The sequence below is a fragment of the Triticum dicoccoides genome, chromosome 5B (assembly GCF_002162155.2).
Source record: "Triticum dicoccoides isolate Atlit2015 ecotype Zavitan chromosome 5B, WEW_v2.0, whole genome shotgun sequence".
In the NCBI taxonomy this organism is placed as follows: Eukaryota; Viridiplantae; Streptophyta; class Magnoliopsida; order Poales; family Poaceae; genus Triticum; species Triticum dicoccoides.
Window position 1 is genome coordinate 723583464 of NC_041389.1, and position 23846 is coordinate 723607309.

Here is a 23846-nt window from a genome sequence, read left to right on the forward strand (position 1 = left end):
ATTCCAAACCCTGAACACCAAGCCCAATCCGAAACCCTACCAGTCGAAGAGTGGAAGATATTCTGCCATCCCAAGGAAATATTTCGTCATTTAGCATTGGACCCTCTATAGCAGTCATATCAGTTTTATTAAGTTTGTTAGTTATCCCTTTGGGATATCATTTTGTTTCAGCCAATCTTAGTATTGGTGTTTTACTATGGATTGTCATTTCAAGTATAGCTCCTATTGGTCTTCTTGTGACAGGATATAGCTCAAATAATAATAAAAAAATCAGGCGGTCTACGAGTTGTTGCTCAATCCATTAGTTATGAAATACCATTAAATTTTTGTGTGGTAGCAATATCTCTACTTGTGATTCATTAAAATAGGAATTTTTTCCTACACAATCCATTAACTATTTATATTCCTTTTCTTATTTAGTATTTGGGGTTGGTAAGTTAAACTAGATAGCTATATATATGAGTGAAACAAAACAGCTTATAAATTTGTAGTAAAAAGAAAATATCGAATTTCCTACGTGCAAGAAAAAAGTGGAAGTAAACATAAGCAGTGTAAACTCTTTATCCCAAGGTTGATATTTTTTAATTAGTCATCATATCTTGAAGCGGGCAAGAATAAAAGATTCAGGATATGGAATTCCAATACTGGAATATCTAAAATGTAAGGTTTATATGAATCAAGTTCAAGAGGTTGTAGATCAGTTCTATATGACATTGTAGAAGCTGACAGACATGGGCTTGGTGAGTTTGATCTGAACAACGAAGCAGCTTCAGTACAAATGAGCAGTAAAGAAGGCAGCGGGGCCGATAGAGATGCAAGTTTGCTAGAAAGGCCTCGCTTGGAGAGGCGGTTAGCAGGCATGCACAGAGAGGAAGAAGAGGTGGAGTTGGAGGAGGAGGATGAAGAGCAGGCAGCGATGGACGTAATGGACCCGGAGCTTCCACTGATAGAAATATCCATGCATAGGAGACCAGTATCGCATCCGATGAGCTTATCGATGCAACTTACGCTGATTCCGAAGAGGCGGGTGAGGAGGATGAGTTGGAAAACTTGGTGAGCCACGCAGACAACTCCGAGGATGAAGGCCCAACCGATGATTGTTCAGTCTGTTTGAAAAAGGTAATTTTCTGCACTGTATACCAGAGGGACAACAGCACACGTGAGTTTAGAAATTTAACCGGTCCGAGGACCGGAAATTGGGTAAAAGGAAAAGAAACATCACTCACGTCATCGGGTGCTACTGACCTGGATTTTTTGAACATTGAAAATGGTCTGGTTGTTGATGGTGTTGATGCTACTGATGGTGCTTATGGTACTAATGGTGCCGAAAAGCAGTCAGTGATGTAACTGGAGAAGCTGGTTAGTCGTCAACAAAACCTTGAGCACAATGAGTTTAATTTTTTACTCGTACAGTATGATCAAATGATATTTCTCCTTGTAGATTAAGAAAGATAAAGAAGCACACGATGGCCTCTTCATGGGAGAAGGGGCCCCAGAAGTATTGGGAAACCCTAAGCACCCCGGCCGCACGAGGGGAGTTGGGATTTTTGCTCCATGGAAATATGCCCGCAACCATTCTTTGCAATAGAAGCGTGAAAAGAAGAAAGCCAAGAAAAAGGCTGGCAAAGATGATTAGCGGATTTTAAAGAGTCGTCGTTATTACAAAGCCTACGAACAGAGTTGTTGGGGGGAGGACCAGCATCACCAGCACCAGCACCGACTGCGCCAATGATTGAAGGTTTGTAAGCACATCGAAGTAGCTGCGCTTCCATGGCCTTCCCTCAAGCTCAAGCTTTACTACCTAAATTCTATCCCTACGATGAGGTTATGGTAAGTCGACGATAGATAAATATTCATAATACTACATACATGATAATTCCATAACCCATCCGTCCTAAGACAAAATTTACCATTTGGTTATAGGTTATCAAGCCCTACAAGCTTATAGTAAGGATCGCCAGCTGTGACGAGCCTGTGGAAGCTGCTTAGGGCCAATTCCACCCGCCTATCCTAGGGGAGCAATCGAAGGTCCACAATGTTGTCCCTAGCCCCAACCATGGTAAGGTCACCGTGGACAACTACCATCTCCAGTTCAAAGGTTTCAAGATTTCAGTACTCCCCTATGAAGAGATGAACACACTCGAGCTGGCGAAGGGTAGCCTTATCCAGTGGCTGAAGAGGGGCATCATTTTGGAACAGCATGAAGTATTGTCGGGGTTGTGTAGGAATTCCCGAATTAGACAACTGATGGCAACTCAAAGGATACAATCATTGCAGTTCTCCGTCAGGCGGGACATGTGAACCGGGGCCGGTCAAACGCCTCTTGACGTGTAATTTAGGGACCTGGTTTGTTGTAAGGCACGAATCCGGGGCCAGATGCTAAAATAAGTTTTCCAGGAGTCAGCAGCGTGCAGATTAAGTTTCTCAGGGGGCATTTAGTAAAAATAATACTGACTGTAGCTTAGCTTGTTGGGCACAACCAGCTAGTACTATTGCTGCCTGGTTTGTAGTACTACAAAAAGATACTATTGCATCAACCCACTGAAAGATAATGATTCAGAGAGAGATTCCAACCATGCTTTTCAGACCTGCTGACCACTTCAACATCTATCATTTTCGTCTCTTTTATTTTCTTATTTCTATTCACCCACAGACAAGCAACCAATTATTTGATTTGGATTTGGATGAGCCACTCACTGCCACGTGGCCCTTGTTGCTATCAGTCACCAGCCACACTCATCCTCCTTCCTACCCCATCTCCTTTCAGTAGTAATTAGTAAGAGCACCTCCTTTGAGTAATTACCATTATTTATTAATGCTATATTATTTTCTTACGAAATAAAGGCCTTTCTTTTATATTTCTTACTACATCATTTTGTGACTTGTAGCACCAAAAAATACAACAGAGGAAACATCCATGTTGGCTGCCTGAGCAGAATTGACCACAAGGAGGATACGTCCCCTTTTCGACCGACCTAAGTAATACATATTGTGTTATCACACTAGTTATGGCGTTAGAAAATACAACATATATACAACGATTTTAATGGCATTTCTTTGGTGATATATAACACCTAAAGTTTCTAAGTTTCTAATGATGTACTCCCTCCGTCCCAAAATTCTTGTCTTAGGTTTGTCTAGATACGGATGAATATAATATATGTAGTACTCCCTCCGTCTCAAAATTCTTGTCTTAGGTTTGTCTAGATACGGATGAATATAATATATGTAGTACTCCCTCCGTCCCAAAATTCTTGTCTTAGATTTGTATAAATACGGATGCATCAAGTCACGTTTTAGTATTAGATACATCCGTATCTAGGCAAATCTAAGACAAGAATTTTGGGACGGAGGGAGTATTAGATTCATCTTTATCTAGACAAATCTAAGACAAAAATTTTGGGATGGAGGGAGTAGTGTGGAACAATGAACCCTCAACATCTTGCTTTTCAAATAACAACCAAATCCACACAAACAATCAACTCCTCATGGAGTAGAGTCAAATGCAATATGATGATTTATATGCATATGGATGATAAGAAAGAAAGGGGGCCTCAACAAAACACAACACAACACAACAGGGTTGGTTGGCCACAAGGTTAGGTTAGGTTAGGTTAGGTTGGTGATGTGAAGAATAAACACAATCAGACCTCTTGCTTGTCAAACACCAAACCTACACAAACAATCAACTCATGGAGTATAATGTGGACCATAGCTACCTTTCACGAGATTCGTTCCATAGCAGCCGCAAAGAATATATTAGATGCTACTATAATACATTTTTTCTTTTCGGACTAGCTGTAAATGTCATCTTTGTTACCAATTTCATTTAACTCTACGGCTATTATCCGAATCCTTTTCAGCCACAAACAAGTAGCATGCATCATATACATTTCACATGATTGAAATTGAAATGTGATGTGGTAGTAGTTTATATGGATACTAATGTGATGATGAGACAGGGAGCCTTCTTAATTACATCAAGCCCCACAATTGTCATTCTCATTGATACTAATGTATATATAACTATACATTGGCTACACAGAATGGATATTTTTGGATACTGCTACATACGTACATATATGATATATCTACCGTGACTAGAAAGAAAGAATCAAGAATAGATGTGAATGACCTCCTGCCTGCCCTGTGCTCTCTTCCCAACCCAGCCGGCAGCCATAAACAAAACCAACAAAAAGCTATGAAATCTTACACCAACCAACCTATGACTATGAAAATGGAATAATCTACAAGGCCCGACCGGGGGAGCAGAAAGGAAGAGAAAAACCTATATCAACTGACAAATTTACAACATTCTATCCTCCGGAGGCTACCGTCTTCTGCCCTCGCGCGGAACCCATTCAGATCTTCAAGAACTGGAACGACGCATTGTCCAGGAGCTCTTGCGGCGGGACCACGTTCTGGAACTCCTTGGTGTCCATGGAGTTGCCTATCTCCTCGAGAGACAATGGCATGCTGCAAGCAGGGCACACGGAGCGTTCGAAATCAAGTTCGACACTGTGATCCAGCACGTACGACTTTTAGTTTCTGAGACTGCGCCATTTGTGGATATACGGCGTACACGTACCTTGTCTCTTCATCTAGTAAATAGGCGCCCGAGCCAGCTCCCTCGTTCACCAACGTTTTCATCTCATTAAGGACCTACAATACAATCATTAGGAAATGTGTCAGCCCTGAAACCTCAGCTTGGCACAGACAGAATGCAGGGGAAGGTGCTCGATTAGCCCTGTGAAGTTAGATTTAGTGCTTACCTCTTCGGATACACTTTCAGTATTATATTTGTCATCCCAGTACTGCGTGCATATCCTGTAAAGTTGGTGGACACTCAATACCTGCATAACGGCGAATAGAAATAGGTGTTTAGCTACTCTTCTTCTGGATGCTGCGTCGGGTTTGGGGGTGGGGGTGGGGGGGTCTTACTGGGCAGAGATCACTCATTATTTCATCATATGATACCCTGAACTTTTTGAAAATGACCTGCATCACAGCACATAGATGGTCAGACCTACCTAATAGGGACACAATTTTCATAAAAAGTCAGTAAACAGCACAGCGGCAGTCTTTGAACAGCAAACACAAACACAACTAAACTGTTCCCAGTGTGCGATTCAAAATCGATTGAAATGCTCCACAACTTTTTATACTTAAAAGAACTAACAAATGTTGTTAAGAATCCATGCCGAAATACAAAATACATGCTCAAGTTTGTAGTTAGATACCAGGAAGCCAACAGCCTGGGTTATGTGCTTAAGTTCATCCCATGCAGATCCTGCGTACTGTTGGTATTTCACGGTTAGGCACAAGGTAAATAAAGTGAAGATATTAGTACTGGTGTTACATTGTACTCCCTCCGTTTCTAAATATAAGACCTTTTAGAGATTCACTAAAAGGTCTTATATTTAGAAAACGGAGGGGGTAGTTACTATTGAGAAAGAATAAAGTTATTAGACTGCAATGTTGGTTGCGAGCATTTAACAATCACAATATAAAGTCTGCATCTTTAGAAAGAATAGCAAAATCAAACATATATATTTACCTCTGGCTTGGCTTGTGTGCACCATGTCTCCAGTTCTTCAAGCCCTTGCTTCACATATTCTCCATTGCTGAAAGAACAGCACTCTCGCCGTACAAGAAGACTGGGACATATAGTAACATCAGAAGAGGGAGAATTAGGAACTGCAGAAATTGACGGCAGGCAAGGAAAGTCTAGTCTAGACACCAAGTTACCTATTGAAGAGTTGAGCGTTGATGTATGCATAAAGCTGTGTAAAGATCTTCCGACAAAAAATGGTTGGGACCTGAAATTTCAGCATTAAGGCCACAAGTCAGAACACCATGCAGCCAAATGCAATGCGGGTTTCAAGGTTTAAACTTACACAATTTTCTTGCAAGATTTTCAGGAGATCATTGAAATGGCCGACTATCACTTTCCAATAGCTATGTTGATCTGTTAGCAAACCAGCCTTCGCAGTTCTTGGCGCCTTTGAGTATCAATGTGTATACAGGAATGAGCATTAGACCAGCAGCAACAACTTATTGCCATGCAGGTGCAGAGTTAGCATGAAATCTTAACATATGAATTATATAGCCTAATCACCAGGCAATAGAAATTCATCATGGTACAAAGGTACTCGTGATATAAATAATAGTCTAATTTCTTCTCGTTGAGTTTGCAAAAGGGTTCAAGTGTTATGCCAAGTTACCAACTGAGAGGAACTAGCCAAAAACATGCAAGCGTGAGTCAAAGTTAACTTAGTATTCCTGGATTCCCATGGGAGGTTGCTGAGATGTCTCATGCTTATTTCTAAAATTATATTTGTCCAGCAAGAATCTTCTAAAGTATGAAATGATAATTAACCTGAGAACCCGTGATAGATGGGGTAACCTGAATAACATGCGAGAGTACTGAAGACACTTCTCTCTTCACATTGTCACGGATCATTCCATATAAGCCTTCCACAAAGGCTGTAAGCTGTTGCTTGAAAAGGAATGCAGGATACTTGCCCTCAACTTGGCGCACGAGATCCATATCAACAGTAATGCTTGACGCACGAAATACCTGTGGATCATATAACACCAAGAGATTAAGAAATGAGTCAAGATAACCTCATCTAGCCTATCATACAATTTTGACAAAATACAATTGCTAGAATTCAGAGAACCCTTGTTAATCATTTTGTTAAAAAAAAAGGATGATTATTCGTTCTCTTTCTTTTTTTTTGTTTCTCGTTCCCTCTTTTGGCTTTTCTGGTTCTCCTTATGCGTGTTCAAGAAAATAAAAGGATATATATATATAACATACCATCCTCCCAAGGAAAGACGTCTGAGTCGTTGTTCTTTTCAGTGGTGTTGTTACAGTGCCAGCAGGTTTCAGACTCTTTTGCAGTATAATCAACAATGATGATGCATTTGATAGCCAGTATGCAAGATCGGGGTTGCTGTCTTGTTTCTGTGATACAAATTTTGCAGATTTTTAGAAGGGCAACATAAATCGAATAAGCCAGACAGGATCACGCTATGATGAAGATAATCAAGTAAATCATAGAATCAAACCAAACACAATAATTGGTTAAGTGTTGGAACACTAGCAAGAAATACCTGCATTCCTGAAGCAAAAATCTGAATAATCCGATCAAAAACATTTGTCTTTTCTGCCTCGAAAGTTCTCCAATGAAGAAGACATTTGTATATCGTTATTGCAGCAACTGGTTTTCCATCGCTAAATCCAATGTTTTCGTTAACACAGTTTATAAGTGCTTCAACACTCTCCTGCAATGAAAAGGTGGAGCCATAGTTTAATTTGTTTTCTAATGACTTCATTAACTGCTTTAATTATCGAACATCAGCCCAAGTAAGTACTTGGTGTCTCTCAATTAAAGATCTCCGTCCGAATTCCATAGGTGTGGGTGGTGACTGCAGGGATGATTATATTAGATTCAATCATGAAAAATAAATCTAAAGAGTTATTAACAAGCAGTGTAAGATATTCCAAACCTGTTGTTCGTCTGCAGGTACACTCAAATTCTGCACAGTTGCAAACACTCAGAAGCATAAGAATACTTTCATGTGAGTGTGCACACAAGAGAGAGAGAGAGAGAGAGAGATTACAGATTTTTTATGCATGTTAAGCAAAGGATCAGGTCTTGGTCTCGCAGCATGTTGTCGGAGATTAATGATCTCTGCTTCTGCACTAGCCAACTTCTCTCGAAGGCTGGTCATGGAAATAATTGCAATCGTTTAACATAAGATGGCTTGGTTAATAAAGGATAGAAGCATTTACCAGCATCACGAGTTTATATCAAATACAACATGAAAGAAGAACCTTAGAAATGCATTCTTTAGTTGATTTAGCTGTGACTCTGCCTCTGTAGCTTTCTTCATAGACTCTTCTCTGACTTGGTCTTGTTCTTGAAACCTCTCTTCCGTTTCCTCTATTTTTGTCTCAAGAGAGCTCACCAGTGTCTGCAAGTCAAAAGTTTATCACTCCATTACTCCACTAGGGGTACAAAAAATAATAATTGGATAGCAAGTGTATTCATGCTATGCACACCCTCCTATGATTAGCCATTTAATAGCAAATGATTTAACCAATGAATACTTCTATTTGAACATCGAAGCTACCAGACTAATCAAAATCTAAGATGTTCAATAACATAGATTATTAAAAAAATTAAATGGTATTCATCCTCATTTATGGTTTCACATGAATATCCAGAAAAAGGATGAGGAGTTCACTGATTCAATGGTACCTATATAAGCTACACAAGATTCATCGCTAGATTTTGTTATCACATTTTCTTTTGTATTTGTTCGTATTTCTGCGTTAATACCTTGAGCTTCTCATTTTCAGCAGTGAGCTTCTCTTTTTCGGCAGTGAGCTCATTAACTTGAGTTTCATCAACACGGATCTCTGGCACTAGAGTAACTTTCTCTGCTTTCTCTGATGCTACCTTGGAAGTTTCCTGTTCCTTCTTTAACAATTCTTTTGTTTCCTTGAATTGTTGTTGCAATTCCTGCAATTGTGATTGGAGCTTCTTATTTTCTTGAATTTTCGCTTCCTTGGCTTCTTCCAAATCAGACTGCAAGTATAAAATATGCATATGTAAGTCCAAAATCATCAAAAGTTTCCTTTGTAATGCTATGAGATGCACAATGCTCCTCTTATACTAGCAAATGTGCCAGCTGTTGACATGATATCTGCAGGTTTTTGTTCTTATTGTTCAATCATTTTCCCTCTTCTTTATTCATTCACTACAAGATGTTAATTTACATGACAGTCCAGATTAGTTTAGCAACCTAAGAAGTGCCTATTTGAGAGACCATTTTTATTATTACAATAAATAGCACCTTATTGGCAATAGACAAAATAACATACACCGCAAGATAAAAGTGCCTTAGAACTATTTGACAATAGAGAAAATAATAGAATAACATACAAGTGCGCCATGCATAAACAACATTTTTAGAGACATTGTGGCCATGGTTCTGTGCTAGTTTACCCTGATGCGCTTCTCCACTTGTAACCGCCAAGTAAGCTCCTCGACTTCTTTCTCTAGTTTACTCTTGGCAGCCTGTAGGGCACCAGTTTCCTTTGCAGCCTGAAAGTGGCCAGGCACAAAGAAATCAAATAGTTATCGATAACTGAATCAATTAGAGTTATAATGAACCCAGTGATATGCTTTGCTTGGTGATGCAGAGAAATAGAAGCGTAAGACCATGGTAGTTGAGTGGTGTATCCTATATCTTTTTTCGAGCAAACTGGCTGGTATCCTAATAAAAACAGTTCTTTAAGGAAGATAAGGAATAGTTCTGATAACACAAGTTTGCAATTGCACTGCCATGACTTTGGGTAGGACTACGGGTTAGTCCTTGGATATGGTCATAACAAATCGCTAGCAGCCGCAGAAAGTGCACAGCATTCACACCAGTGATGTGGACACAGACCCTGCAGATGATGGCTCTACAGCCACCAACGAGCATGATAAGCCAGCGAGAGGGCGAACCAAGACTGGTGGTGGGATGTATCGCATACAAGGCAGTAGACATGATGATTTTCTATGGGGAGAGAATAGGGAAGAAAAGGACAGTGGCAATTTGGCTCATTTCCAATCACAACAGGGGTAAAATGGTGTTTTTGCACCAGGCCTAATGTCCTGTCAATGCTAATGACTGCTTAAGTATATATAAGGGATTTCCCCCTTGAAGAAACCAACAATACTGTAGCTTGAACCAAGGGAAGAAAGGAGAAATTCAGGATAAGTTTACAAGAAGGGCTCTTACCATTTTGAGCTGTCGAAGTTCTCTTCTAGCTATTTTTCCTCTCCAAGCACACTGAGTTACGAGTATGGCCTTTGTCATCCTCACATATCGTGAGCGCGCTAAATGACAGCGGCATCGACTCTACAAGGCATGAAGTCATATTAGAGTAGGTCTGATATGATGGCATAATATTCCTGATATTAGCCTCTTGTTATCATGAGAAACACAAATATTTCTGATGATTTTTGCTATTATTCTTATTAGCACCTCATTTCACTATGCTGAAAACATAGTATGTTTCTTTATGTCAGTAGAAAACATATCAAGCTTTAGTGATAAGATAAGCACAAATATGACAGAGCCAATAAATATCTATCACAAGTACTCCCTCCGTGTCCGAAAAAACTTCTCCCAAGCTTGTCCACCATGAAGTCAAATGGATGTATCTAGCACTAACTTGGTGCTGGATACATCCATTTGAGGGACAAGCTTTTTCGGACGGAGGGAGTATCTGATATATGGTCATCACTTGCATATTCTATTTGTATTTGGTGTATCTAGTCTGATTGAATTAACCATTGAAGCCTCAGAAATACCTGAATAATCACTGCAGCTTTTGTTTGTCGGCAAAAACGCAGTTTGCCGCGAGCAGCCATACCACGTAGACCACATTGGATAGTAGTTGATGCGGAACACAGATCTCTATATTTTATTCTTTCATGGCGCATACGGCGATAGGTCTGAATTTTCAAAGCAGCTGCCTGTCTTCGAAGATTTTCATATAACCTTCTAGCAGTTGTTCCTTTGATAATTAAAGTATAGAAGAAGTCACTATCACTGCTAAAGCAGGGTTTGTGGAGAAAGATTAAAGTGAAAACAGATAAATGTACCCCTGCATACTGCCTGGAGTTGTGTAGCACATGTTCGCATCTCGACATACTTCTTGCGAGACATAAACGAACGAACTTTGGTTTGTAGTTTTTTAGCAGAGAGTCCCAAAACCTCAGTTCTTAGAGCATCTAACTCAGCCATTTGACCAGCACGAAGAAACACTTTTGTTTTCCCTATCTGTAAATTCAAAATCAGAAGGTGAGGCTGATACAAGAATAATGAAACAACATATCAGTGTTTGACAGTCAAACTTTGATTCACCTTTCAGTCTGGGATTTCTATATATTACTGGAATATCTTTTAGCAAACCATTTTGTTTGGGGCATGTGCAGGGGTGGAGCTAGACTGAGATCGACAGGTGTTTATTCTTTGATTTCTGTATTCTGGCACCGTCAGGTGCACCTTACGTGGGTTAGGATGATGCACAAGCGACTCGTCAGAATTATTCTTTGGCTGGGTATGTACAACCCCGAGGGCCCTATTTGGCTCCACCCCGGATACCCAGGTCATAGATACTAAAAATTCCCACACAAATCCAAGGAAAATACAAACATTACTTTCTTTTGGGGATCCAGATTATTTTTTCGAGAAAACGCAAGAGAGTGGGGGATCCAGATTATAACAGTGTAGATTAAAATTTAGTTCCGTATCGTAACTCAGTTTAACACTGCCTATTCCTTAAAGATTGTCAACTGTGTAGATCAATCATGGGTTCTTGGGGGTTCCTGTTGTGAACTTGTGATGTTATTTCCTTTAAGATGGCCAAACTAAGAAAATTAGCATTGATATTTCTTCTAATAGTTACCTGATAGCCTACAAGGTTAGCTTTCTCGAGAATCATCTTCGTAGAAGTAATTTCAGTATTGCTGCCAAAGGAACGCATAAGTACTAACAACATATGGAACAGAAACAATGAAATAATCAAATAAATAGTAAGTTTACCCTTTACTCAGAGCTTTGGGATGCAGAATACCAAATCGATTGACAAATTCATAAAAGGTTCGCCTAGTGGGGTATCCTAGACAGCTTATCCTTATTGCCTCTAACACACCCTGTTCAGAAAGACAGATGGCATTACACAACTCGAACAACTAATTCTTGAACAGTTAGGAACCTAATTTTCATAAAGTTAACTGTAAGGGAGATATAGGAGCAACAACCAAATGCAGATAATTGTAATTTTGTTTTTTTAGCAGATGCACATTAATCTGTAAGTGTGCATGTTACGGCACCACATTAAATCTAGAGGTAAATGGAGAGTGCATGCATGTTATATTGTCCTGCGGCATTCAAGTTAAATTATTTATTGTTGAAAAAAAATAATGATGTGGAATGTTTTTATCTTCTTCGATGATGCAGAGGGAGTGCATGTGGTGGAAAGTGGAAAGTTGATTGACCGCATGCACTTGATGATGTGGATGTATTGCATGTGCATTTAAATGGGAGGTAGCATGTGTGTGGAACATATGTGATGAGGTGGATAGGCTGCATGTTAAGATAAATAAGATAGTGGGGATGAACTTCTTAGGTATATAGGGTTACATTTTGAACAATAGAAATGAATGTTTACTGCATAACCCATTATGATTTAAGGCTTTGGGCTAAGTATTTATGAATAAAAAAACATGAGCATTCAGTTTCATGCATTGGGACCAGCAACAGTCGAGCAAAAGAAACATCACAGAAACTGGTCATGTTTAATGAATACATAAAGAGAAATTTCACAAGCCTCACCCCACACCGAAGCTGCTGGAGAACATTACTGTTCTCAAATATCTCTGGCTTGAGAACATTATTGGGTTTTATGCAGCGGATGTAGTGTGGTTCTGTTGCACTCAACGTTTCTAACAGAGATTGTAGTTGTTGCTGTAACATCATGCCAAAATAGAGGTGTAAATACACAGAAATATATGTAAGGACCATGGAATAGAGCAAATGTTGTACCTTGAAACTTGAGCCTATCGAAGTAAACTTTGTTGACTTCGCTGATTCTTCAACAGGTGGAAAAAGACTTGAAACAAATGGACATGTTGAAGCATTTAATAGGATCTGATGTTCATTTACAGCATAATCTATGTTTTTATCTAAGAAAAGATCTGTTTGATAAGTGACCTGCAGCAGACAGAGATATAAATTTAGTGTGTGCATCTTAACTTTGTAAATACTCCCTCCGTCCGAAAATACTTGTCATCAAAATGGATTAAAAGGGATGTATCTAGAACTAATATACATCTAGATACATCACCTTTTATTCATTTTGATGACAAGTATTTCCGGACGGAGGGAGTAGCAGCCAGTTCAAATAGAACCGACTGATTAGCAGGAGCAATAAACCATCTCCTGACAAGATAGATGGATACATGTTTGTCAGGAGGATCAAGGAATGCCAGCTGACTCTAGGCCAAAATGCATGAGGGTGCATATGCAGTAATGCAGAAGAGTCAAATAAAATAAAATTTATAGAAGGTAGCTATAATAATTAGCTTGATTCTGGGTCAATTAAACATGATCATAGAATGGTAATATCTTGTGCAGTAAGTACACCATATGCATCATAAATTACATGTCAATCACATATATTTTCCAGCATGTGCAGACAACCGATTACCACTCAAAAACATATAGCCACAAAACATAATATTTACTATTGACATGTATGTCAATAAGGTAACCTACATGTCCAGCATAATGATGAACGGTGAAGTCAGATCTTGAAAATTTGGGTTTACTGAAATGTGGGCTGTCCTTGAACTTCTGATATAGCTTCTCAGCAAATGTTTCATGGGTTGAATTCCGTAGCATGCTGAATCATAATAGAAAACAACTGTTAATAACTTTTTGGGATTCTAACGGAAAAAGGTTATTAACAGTTATTTGTAAATACCATGTCTCATCCAACAGAGCAATTATCCCACCCGGTTTCTGCATCAAATAAATTAGAAACAAGAAATAAGATTGCATAGCATGAGCAGAGCACATAATTAATTGGTTATTACAATATATCATGGCTAGACAATTGCATAAAACTGGAAAAAAAATGCACGAAACACAATCAACCAGATAGCAGATATGTATCATGCACAGAAATACTGCTGTTCTCATGTATTCAATGGAGGCAAGAGAGGAAAGAAATACTGCTATGCTGATCTGGAATGTCAATATGGATGGAAACTATCGCCGTCTCAGTATACAATCTGGTATACAGACTTATAATGACTAGTACTAGTACATCTAAGTATCTAAGTCATCATCTCCAAATGTTCTAGACCTTGACCCTAGATGCAAGATCTTGTTCAAGCATTACCGTTGTGCTGTATTTTGTTACATGCACCAAACTGATCATAAAGACAGCACTGTGACTAGAATCTGAATTTCAATACCTTTTCAATGAGATCAAGAATTTCCTGGTTGTCTACAAATTGGATGTAGCTCCAGTCAATTTCTTCTTTTGTATATTCTTCTTGTTCCATCTTAAAAACATGCTGTTCATGGGACATGTGTTATTAGTTAGAAAAGGACTCAACGTTAAGCTGGTTGGACGACCTAAACACAAAACTTGTCGAGCAAAGGAGATTTCATTTTATAACCTGGTTAAAATGTTGCTGGAGCTTCTCATTAGTTAGATTGATACAAAATTGCTCAAAGCTGCACACAATTAAAATGTCAGCATGTGCTAATTACCTTCTTTCAAACCTGACATAAGCAGATGGTTATGTATGCAGAAGTTGCATTATCTTCTGCTGCCAGTTAAAAGTATTCATAATCGAGTACTTCGGTGAACAAAAGAATTAGCAACTGAAACCCAGCTCCACCGGGCGGTGCTACAGTGCCTTCCTGAGGCTTGTGCATAAACTACTTTCCTATCAGCGCATCGAGATGCATTGTTGAACCGGTATGGGCCCAAGCCCATCAAGCCTTGTCACTTAGGGCCCAAGCCCATGTGGAGGTACTGACCTAGAAGGAGGCATCCAGTCCCCCCGTTCTCAGGAGAGCCGCCACACACACATACGACACAGCCAAAACAAGGTGAGTCTGCGACACAACATGGTATCAGACGCAGGCGAGGTGCTGGGGACGACGGCGACGGTGGCCTAGTCGCCGGCCGGCGGCGGAGTCCGGTGGGGAGGCGGCGGCGCATCTGGGCCGACGTGGCTGTGTGCGAGCGCGCGCGTGCGGCTGCGCGTCACGGCGGCGAGCGCACGGCGGCTGCGCGGGCCAGCGGGAAATCAACGGCGGCTGTGCGCGTGGAGGCGTGCGGCTGTGGCGCAGGACGAGGAGAAGAGCCGGAGGAACAGCGAACGTGGAGAGCAGGAGAGGCGTGCTGCTGTCGTTCGCGCGGAGGGAGAGAGCGAGTCCGCACGGCTCTGCTCGTTGCCGTTGTGTCCTGGCTGCTGGGATTGAAGAGAGGAAGGTGCTGCTTATTGTTGCTGCTGCGCGTGCGGAGTGTGAGCAGAGGGGGAGAAAGAACAGAGGGCCTTGCTGTATGTGTGCAGCGGACTGTTGCTGCTGATTCTGCAGAGGACTGTGTGCGGCTGTGCTTGCTGCTGTTGTTGTTGGGTGTGTAGAGCCTGTCTCCGAAGATGAGTGAGCCAACAGGCCTTGCTGAGGCTTTCGAGAAGCTAGCTAAGTTCCTCGAGGAGTCGAAATCTGGGGCCATCGTTCCTCGACAGGAAGTGGCTCAGAAGATCGAACTGTCACCCATGGACATGAAGTTAGAGGGGACTACCAATTATCTGAGCTGGTCCCGGAGGGCGTTGCTGGCTGTGGAACAGAAGGAGCTTGATGGGCACTTGTTGGGTGTTGTTGCTGAACCAGGAGACAAGACTACTGTGGAGGGAAAGAGATGGAAGGTCATAAACTCTGTGCTCATTGGCTGGTTGTTGAACTCGGTAGTGCCCCCCATTGGACGCTCTGTGGAGGGGCTATCCACATCCGCTGCGATATGGACGACTCTGTCCACTTTGTACTCAGGCAAGGGCAATGTCATGCTAATTGCTCAGATTGAGGGGAAGATCAGTCGGCTGCATCAAGGTGACGACATGTCAGTGATGGCATATGTGGCAGAGCTGCAGGCTCTGTGGGCAGAGCAGGATAACTGCGACCCTCTGGAACTATGATGCGGCTTGCATCGAGTCAGGGCGCAAGTGGATTGCACGCAGGCGTGTGCTGAAACTGTTGGAGGGTCTTAGAGGTTGCTTTCATGGCAGGAGGGCTTCCCTGTTGCACCAACCTCTTCTGCCCTCTATTGAGGAGGCTATTGCTGCAATGTCTCAAGAGGAGGTGCGGCTATCTCTTGAGCATGCAGACATGAAGGCTGTGCCGGCTTCGACATTTGCTGTCACTGAGCGCATGGAATGGAGCGATCCCAACAAATGTCATATCTGTGGGGAGATAGGTCACTGGAAGTGGGCCTGTCCAACTCGTGGCAGAGGCAGGGGATACAACAGAGGGGGAACTGGCAGAGGCAGGAGTAGAGGCAGAGGTGGATACTCAGGGACCTCAAGGGGTCAGGCTTCTATGGGCAGAGGTGGTTACTCAGGACACTCAGGAGATCAGAGGGCTCACATGGCAGTGGCAGGAGACACTGGGACGTCAAAAGGCAAAGATGCAGACAATGCTAACTATGGAGACTTTGCTCTCTGGGCCTCCACTGATGAAGGTAATCCGGAAAAGGCATCTCTTGCTTCTAATGAGAGTGCTCCAGAGTGGGTTCTTGACTCTGGAGCATCTAAGCATGTTGCTAGTAAATCCTGCATGTTTGAGTCTTACAATAAGCACCCTCCATCTCACCCGCGCACTATGCAAACTGCTGATGGCACAAACCAGCCTGTCATGGGGGTTGGCACAGTCAAGTGCACTCCGACCATCTCCCTATCCTCAGTTTTACATGTGCCGGCTTTTCCTGTCAATTTGGTCTCTTTCAGTGCTCTAATTGATCAAATTGACTGTCGTGTGACCCTTGACAAATTCGGGTGCGTGATTCAGGAGCGACAGACGAGTCAGACGGTTGGGACTGGCACCAGGCGTAGGGGGCTCTGGTACATGGACCAGGAGGTGCAGCCGGACTTGGTGTGTGCTGCGACCATGGAGGACAAGGAGAAGGAGGCGATGATCCATCACTGTAGGATGGGCCATGTATCTTTTGATAAGATGAGTAGAATCTTTCCGGATGTTATGTGTGGGATAGGCAAGGGCAAGTTGACATGTGATGCTTGCGAATATGCCAAACACACACGAGCCTCATATGTGAGTAAGGGGCTTAGGAGCATATCTCCTTTTATGCTTATTCATTCGGATGTATGGAAGAGCCCAGTTGTATCAATGAATGGAATGAAATACTTTGTTACATTCATCGATTGCTATTCTCGTATGACTTGGATTTATTTGATGCGTCACAAAGATGAGGTGTTTAGCTGTTTTCAGAATTTCCATGCCTTGGTGAAGAATCAGTTTCAGGTGCAGGTGCAGGTGATCAGGACTGACAATGGGACAGAGTATGTGAACAACACATTTGGGGCTTACTTGTCTGATCACGGTATTCTTCATCAAACTTCATGCCCAGACACCCCTCCTCAGAATGGAGTGGCAGAAAGGAAAAATCGGCATATTCTTGAGGTTGCCCGGTCATTGATGTTTACGATGAATGTGCCCAAATTCTTGTGGAGTGAAGCAGTTATGACAGCCACATACTTGATCAACAGGACACCATCAAGAATACTAAGCATGAAATCTCCGTGTGAGCTAGTATATGGAGAAACTAAGTTTGTTGTTCCCCCAAAGTTGTTTGGCAGTACTTGTTTTGTTCGAGATCACCGTCCTTCTGTTGGAAAACTTGATCCGCGGGCAGTGAAGTGTATTTTTCTGGGCTATTCTTCTAGTCAGCAGGGATATAAATGTTGGTGTCCCTCAGAGAAACGCAGGTTTGTCAGTATGGACGTAACCTTCAGGGAGTCTGAGCCATTCTATGGTGAGCCAACAGATCTAAGTGTGTTGTTTCAAGAGCTTGACCATTTCCACTCTGTGCAAGATGGTCAAGAGGGGGAGAAGGCTGTATCTCACACTCACGCGGATTCTGTGGGCACTAACATTGATGATGATGATGTGCAGGTTCAAGTCCAGCCAATTGTGGGTACAATTTCGGTTGGTACTCTCACTGATGGTGATGTGCAGGTACGGGTCCAACCAACCGTGGGTTCCATTCAGATTGGTAATCTCCAGCTCCCTGTTCGAGATCGGTGGCAGAAGATCCCCCTAGTGTACTCTCGGCGAGAGCCACAAGTGCCACAGGTGCATGACTCATCTGACACTCGTCTGGTATATTCTCGGCGGCAGCCACTTGTGCAGGAGGGGGAGCAACAAGTGCAGGGGGAGTAGTCAGTGCAGGGGGAGCAGCAAGGCAGTGATGCAAGCTCATCTGACACGGTGGAGCTACCTATTGCGTTGCGAAAGGGGACACGTGAAGCGGCTGAGAAGGCTTTACCACTGGAGTTTTTGGATGATCATGACATTGGAAATTTTGTGTCTTATGAGGCTTTGTCTCCTTCCTATAGAGTGTTTGTTGCCTCTCTTCAAACTGTGTCAATCCCAAAGGATTGGAAGGCTGCAAAGCAAGATCCGAAGTGGCATGAAGCAATGATAGAAGAGTTGGAAGCACTGAGGAAAAATAAGACGTGGGTGCTAACCACATTGCCGGCAGGAAAGAAAGCAGTGAGTTGTAAGTGGATCTATACAGTGAAGCAGAATCCTGAGGGGAAGGTGGAACGGTATAAGGCCAGATTGGTCGCCAGAGGATATAGTCAAACTTATGGAATTGACTATGACGAGACGTTTGCTCCAGTGGCAAAGATGAACACAGTAAGAATATTGGTTTCCTGTGCTGCAAACTTTGGGTGGAAATTGCATCAATTAGATGTCAAGAATGCCTTCTTGCATGGTGAGTTGCAGGAAGAAGTGTACATGGAGATACCACCAGGTTTTGGTACTTCACTGACAACGGGGAAGGTATGCAGGCTGAAGAAATCCTTGTATGGACTGAAGCAATCGCCGAGGGCTTGGTTTGATAGGTTCAGGCGTGCTGTCCGTGCTGGGGGTATGGTCAATGTAATGGTGATCACACGGTGTTCTACAGACACTCACTCTCTAATCGAAAGATCACCATTCTTGCAGTTTATGTGGACGACATTATCATCACCGGAGATGATGAGGAAATAAAGAGATTGAAGGGGTGTCTGAGCAATGAGTTTGAGGTGAAGGATTTGGGCAACCTAAAATACTTCCTTGGGATTGAAGTGGCCCGGACAGAGAAGGGAATATCTTTGTGCCAAAGGAAATACACCTTGGATCTCTTGAGTGACATGGGCATGATGGGATGCCGTGCAGCCCCTACGCCGATTGAACAAAATCATCAAGTGACAGCTCAGTCAGGCGAGCTGGTGAATAAGGAAGATTATCAGAAACTGGTTGGGAGGTTATTGTACTTGTGTCATGCCAGGCCTGACATTACGTATGACGTGGGTGTGGTGAGCAGATACATGCATGAACCAAGGAGTGGGCATCTTGATATTGTGCACAGAATTCTGAGATACTTGAAGGGGACTCCGGGTAAAGGGTTGTGGTTTGCGAAGAGTGGACATCTTGAAGTGGATGGCTATAGTGACTCTGATTGGGCCAGTTGTCAAGATGATAGAAGATCAACTTCTGGCTACTGTGTGTTTGTGGGAGGAAACTTGGTGTCGTGGAGAAGCAAGAAACAACTTGTTGTGTCTAGATCAACAGCAGAAGCCGAGTATAGAGCTTTATCTCAAGGGTTATGTGAGATGCTCTGGGTGAAGTACCTACTGAGCGAGTTGAAACTTCTGAGGAAGGGACCCTTGAAGGTGTGGTGTGACAATCAGTTAGCTATAGCTATCGCTAATAACCCAGTTCAGCATGATAGGACAAAACATGTGGAAATTGATCGCTTCTTCATTAAGGAGAAACTTGATGTTGGTATCATCAGTCTTACTCACGTCAGCTCTGGGCAGCAGTTTGCAGATTGCTTGACAAAGGGACTGGGAACGAAGGACTGTAACTTGGCATGTGACAAGATGGGGATGATAGATATCTACCACCCATCTTGAGGGGGAGTGTTGAACCGGTATGGGCCCAAGCCCATCAAGCCTTGTCACTTAGGGCCCAAGCCCATGTGGAGGTACTGACCTAGAAGGAGGCATCCAGTCCCCCCATTCTCAGGAGAGCCGCCACACACACATACGACACAGCCAAAACAAGGTGAGTCTGCGACACAACAATCCTTTCGCGCTTTCTTGAAGAAAATAATTTTAGCAACAAAATATCGATATTATGCTTTTAAGTTACAAACTACAGTATTTGCCTTCGCATTTTTTACAAAATTCCTGTTTAGTACTAAGAAAAGAGCGTAATATCCCATAAAAACAAAAGGGTATAATACCCCCAGTCCATGTTTGGCCCAGGAAGGTTGGTTACTGCTGTGTTACTCCCCCACGCGGCTACTTGTGTAGTTTAGAGAAGCATATTTGTGCTAAGGATATCTATCATCCATTCCTGTTGGTTTGGGTTGGACATACCTAGGATCGCCAATCATTTGATACTTATATCATATAGGAGTAGTTCTAGTTTGATTAATTTTCCTCTGATCCACACTTCAGGCATACAGGAGGATAAAGGAGGGTATCCTATTCCTATCCTCCCAAACGTAAGTGCCAGTGTGTTGCACATGAATGTTGAAGTCCATCTAGTAAGACTTCCATATGTGACTTCTACAAGTATACGGACACGGATATTAGATTAAATGCAAAAGCATACCAGTTAAGCACCTGTTTGTCTTGAAACTTTCAAAACCATATATGTCCAGCACACCAATCAAAATCTTTGAGTCTGGATCTTGGCCAATGGAACTATTGATTTTATTTACAAGCCTGTAACAGTGGGGAACACAGTATTCATAACTAATCTTGTCTACGCCAGATATACAGAAGCACAAAGAAACCTTCCAAAATGATGGTTTCCAGACTTACCAATCAAACAAGCGCGAGTAAACAATCCTAGACAATGCATCTCTGCTAAGAGCTGCACCCTTTGCATCTAAATTTTTTGTAATACTCTCTCCACGTGTTGCCATAACACGCTTGCACAAAGATTCCTCAAGACCCTTTGCATCGCACCTGCAGAATGTTTGCCGGTGAATGTTTGTTCATAAAAAGTATGCAAGAAGGAACTTTCTGAAAATATTCAAAAGAAAATACTAAATAAATATATACATGAAAAGCTCAGCTGCTGTCTTAAGATGGAACTGAGATTTCTCATCTTTGGGTGCAGAGGAATCTTCTTCCTTTCCTTCTCCAAATTCTACATTCCCCAAATGAAGAATAGCAGCTACAACTTTGAATATTGCATCCTAAAAGACATGTCAAATTGTATGTCAAAAGACTGTTCCTCTGCTGCTGATGTACAAAACTGGTTGCTGGTGAAATTGGTCGTACCTGTTCCTCATTACTCATACCTACAATACCCATAGCTCTTCTGGTTTCGACATATTCTTTGGAGTCATCAAACCCATTAAGTTCAATGCAATTAGACTGGTTGAGATAGCGAAATGTTTTAGCCTCTCCCAATTTATATTTCGCTCGTTCCTGATAATCATATTCAAATATCAAAGCTATAGATCAGTGCACTACATATGATTTATATAGAACACTCGAATTTACAAAGGGTTGCCCAACGTTAAATAACAAAAGGCGGACCAGATGATGTAACAAATCAATAAAAATGCTAAGTAGATGATTTACAGTTGCAAATCAACATCTTAATGTCTTAGTTCCATCTTACAATTGCTACTCATCTTATTTGAAAATCTAATATCTCTAAAAGAACAATTTACTTGCGAGAAATGCATGAGAAACTATATCTTTCTTGAGATGATTATGTTTAAACCTATTTTACAGAATGCAGAAGCAAAGTTTCAGCCGGTAGCGGTTAGCCTCTTTATGCGTGAGCGCCCTGAGGTTTTTACGAATATCTTGAGTTTTTACAGTGCGGAATAGGATATGCTTCAGATTAGTGGGTATTGTAGTCAATTGTTGTACAGCAGTTGCGAACAAAATATAAGTTAAACAAAATGTAGTAATTCACAAATAAATAATGTGGTTCCAAGAAAATTCAGAAGAAGACCATAGTGAACAGGATCTTACTTCTGGTGCAGCACACAGCATGTAAAAGCAGTGATAGTTCCTTTCTGGGTCAGATATTTGACAGACACGTGACCTTTCCAGAAGATAAGTCCTTATGGCGGCTCCTGAAATCTTCCCGTACTGGTCAAACTGAATCTCAACAAATTTGCCAAACCGACTGCAGAATCAAGAAAGGGAATAAGATGTAAAGCAAAAATCCTATGAAGATAATACATTGAAGTTGTGTAAGTAAATCAATGCTAGTTCATTACCTTGAATTATTATTCCTAACTGTTTTTGCATTGCCGAATGCCTCAAGAACAGGGTTGGACTGTGTCAGGTAAGTAGAGCATGTCAGAACATAATGTGAATTACTACATACTAGTGCTTCTTAACCACTTTTTTAGAACTTGCCAGGTGCGCTTGTGCTACCAGCAAAAGAAGGGCACTGAGAAACGCACCTCTAGGATTTGTTCTTGCACTGACCTTCCTTCAGCTTTAGCTTTACCACCCATAAAAGCAAGATACTGCATAAGACTTTTAGTGCTTTCTGTCTTACCAGCTCCACTCTCTCCACTCACTAATATTGCTTGGCTGATACGATCGTTGATCATAAGTCTGGGAAGAATAAAGATAGGGTGCGAATTGGTTATTATTGTCAGGTAAAATGTTGAATCTGAGAAACTGCAGCGGCAGTGGGGGACGAACGCACCTATACGCACGGTCGGTGATAGCAAATGGATGGGGACTCAGCTCACCGAATTCTGCTCCTTTGTAAATTCCCATCATGTGGTTGTTATAGAGGTGGGGGAGTCTTTGGAATGGATTCACAGCTATCAAAATATTCCCAGTGTAAGTCTGGAAGAAGAATTTAATCCATTAGAGAAGCTGCAAGAAGATGAATAGTATCTCAAATGAAAAAGGTACTTTTGTGCACATGAAGAAGGTACGTAGTTGCTCAGAGCATTTTTCATGATGGAATTCCACTGGCTCATGGAAAATTAACCTGGATGTCAATTTGTTGTGGGACTCAACTTACGTATATCTCATTGAGGGCGTATCTGGACTTGAGGTTCTGGAGCACTCCTGGCTCGTGCAGATAGGCGAGCCTGGTCATATCCTCGACACCACCACGCGGGGATTCCGTGTCCTTGGGAAAGGCGGTCGAGACATTAACGGTGGCCTTCTTCCCATTGGTGCAGTTTATGACAAGGTCCTCCCCGTTGACCTCCTCCACCTGGCCATCCATCCATGCCTCGTCTGCATCTTCGATCCAGACATGAGAGCCGACGACAAAGCGGCTTTTGGTTTTGGACGCCTGCAGCAACGACGACAAGATTGACATTAATCTACATTCCCTTTTATCAGTTATGGCTGAAATTAATCCGCATCACAAGATGTTTCAAGATGTTCCAGATGTGGGCGTTGTTGAATAAAGAACCAAAATTCGGCTAAGGAGCGTTGATCGCGTCGGGGCATTTCATCAAACAGTTGTTGAGGCCACGCCAAAGGGGTCGCATTTGGGGCCAAGAACCGATTTTGATCCGGCGGATTGAATGGAGGGGAAGAAGGATGGGATGCGGTACCATTGTCGGTGGGGCGCGGCTGGGCGACGATGAGAAGAGATCAGAGGGAGGCCGGCCGCATCAACTCCGTCCCGCGGCGGCAGGCCGAATGCGAGCGGTGCCGGTCGAACGGCGGCCGCACCACCACCGCACCGCAGCACGCGACCGCGACGGGGAATGTGGGGGGAGAATGAATGAAATCCTAGGGAGCAGGGTCGAATCCACGGCGAGCGAGCATTGCCGTCCGTCGACAGCAACGCGGTGGTGGTGGTGGTGGCGAGATTTCCTTGGGCTCGCTCTGGTTGTGGAGCTCCCTTACTTTTTTTAGCAGCGGGTGTGGGGAGGAGGGGGAAGTGGTGGTGGTCATGGGATGCAATGCAAGAATGGAGGAGCCGCCCCCGCACCCCCGCGCCATTGCCAT

General features: G+C 42.4%; 2 protein-coding genes across 3 annotated transcripts; one reads left to right on the forward strand and one right to left on the reverse strand.

Moving 5' to 3' along the window:
- Positions 1-3990: 3990 nt before the first annotated feature.
- On the reverse strand, positions 3991-23846 carry LOC119313027 (myosin-6-like). Of its 2 annotated transcripts, none has more exons than XM_037588841.1 (38): positions 23447-23846; positions 22900-23178; positions 22573-22718; positions 22322-22478; positions 22133-22191; positions 21882-22038; positions 21174-21323; positions 20952-21088; positions 20709-20855; positions 20508-20609; positions 14259-14316; positions 14052-14153; positions 13556-13593; positions 13348-13474; positions 12616-12783; positions 12406-12537; positions 11614-11723; positions 11477-11537; positions 10671-10848; positions 10377-10582; positions 9802-9921; positions 9021-9119; positions 8352-8600; positions 7844-7983; positions 7630-7732; positions 7516-7545; positions 7381-7434; positions 7120-7290; positions 6824-6970; positions 6407-6580; positions 5898-6002; positions 5749-5819; positions 5558-5657; positions 5241-5297; positions 4942-4998; positions 4773-4853; positions 4589-4662; positions 3991-4476 (listed from the first exon to the last, which is right to left on the reverse strand). In XM_037588841.1, exons 1-38 carry the CDS (start codon positions 23447-23449, stop codon positions 4362-4364), a joined length of 4464 nt encoding a protein of 1487 aa, XP_037444738.1. In that variant the 5' UTR covers positions 23450-23846; the 3' UTR covers positions 3991-4361. The 2 variants fall into 2 exon arrangements, with proteins under 2 accessions (XP_037444738.1, XP_037444739.1); XM_037588842.1 differs by having other exon boundaries at positions 23745-23840.
- LOC119313029 lies at positions 14826-17052 on the forward strand. Its single transcript, XM_037588845.1, has 2 exons — positions 14826-16330; positions 16657-17052. Exons 1-2 carry the CDS (start codon positions 15727-15729, stop codon positions 16698-16700), a joined length of 648 nt encoding a protein of 215 aa, XP_037444742.1. The 5' UTR covers positions 14826-15726; the 3' UTR covers positions 16701-17052.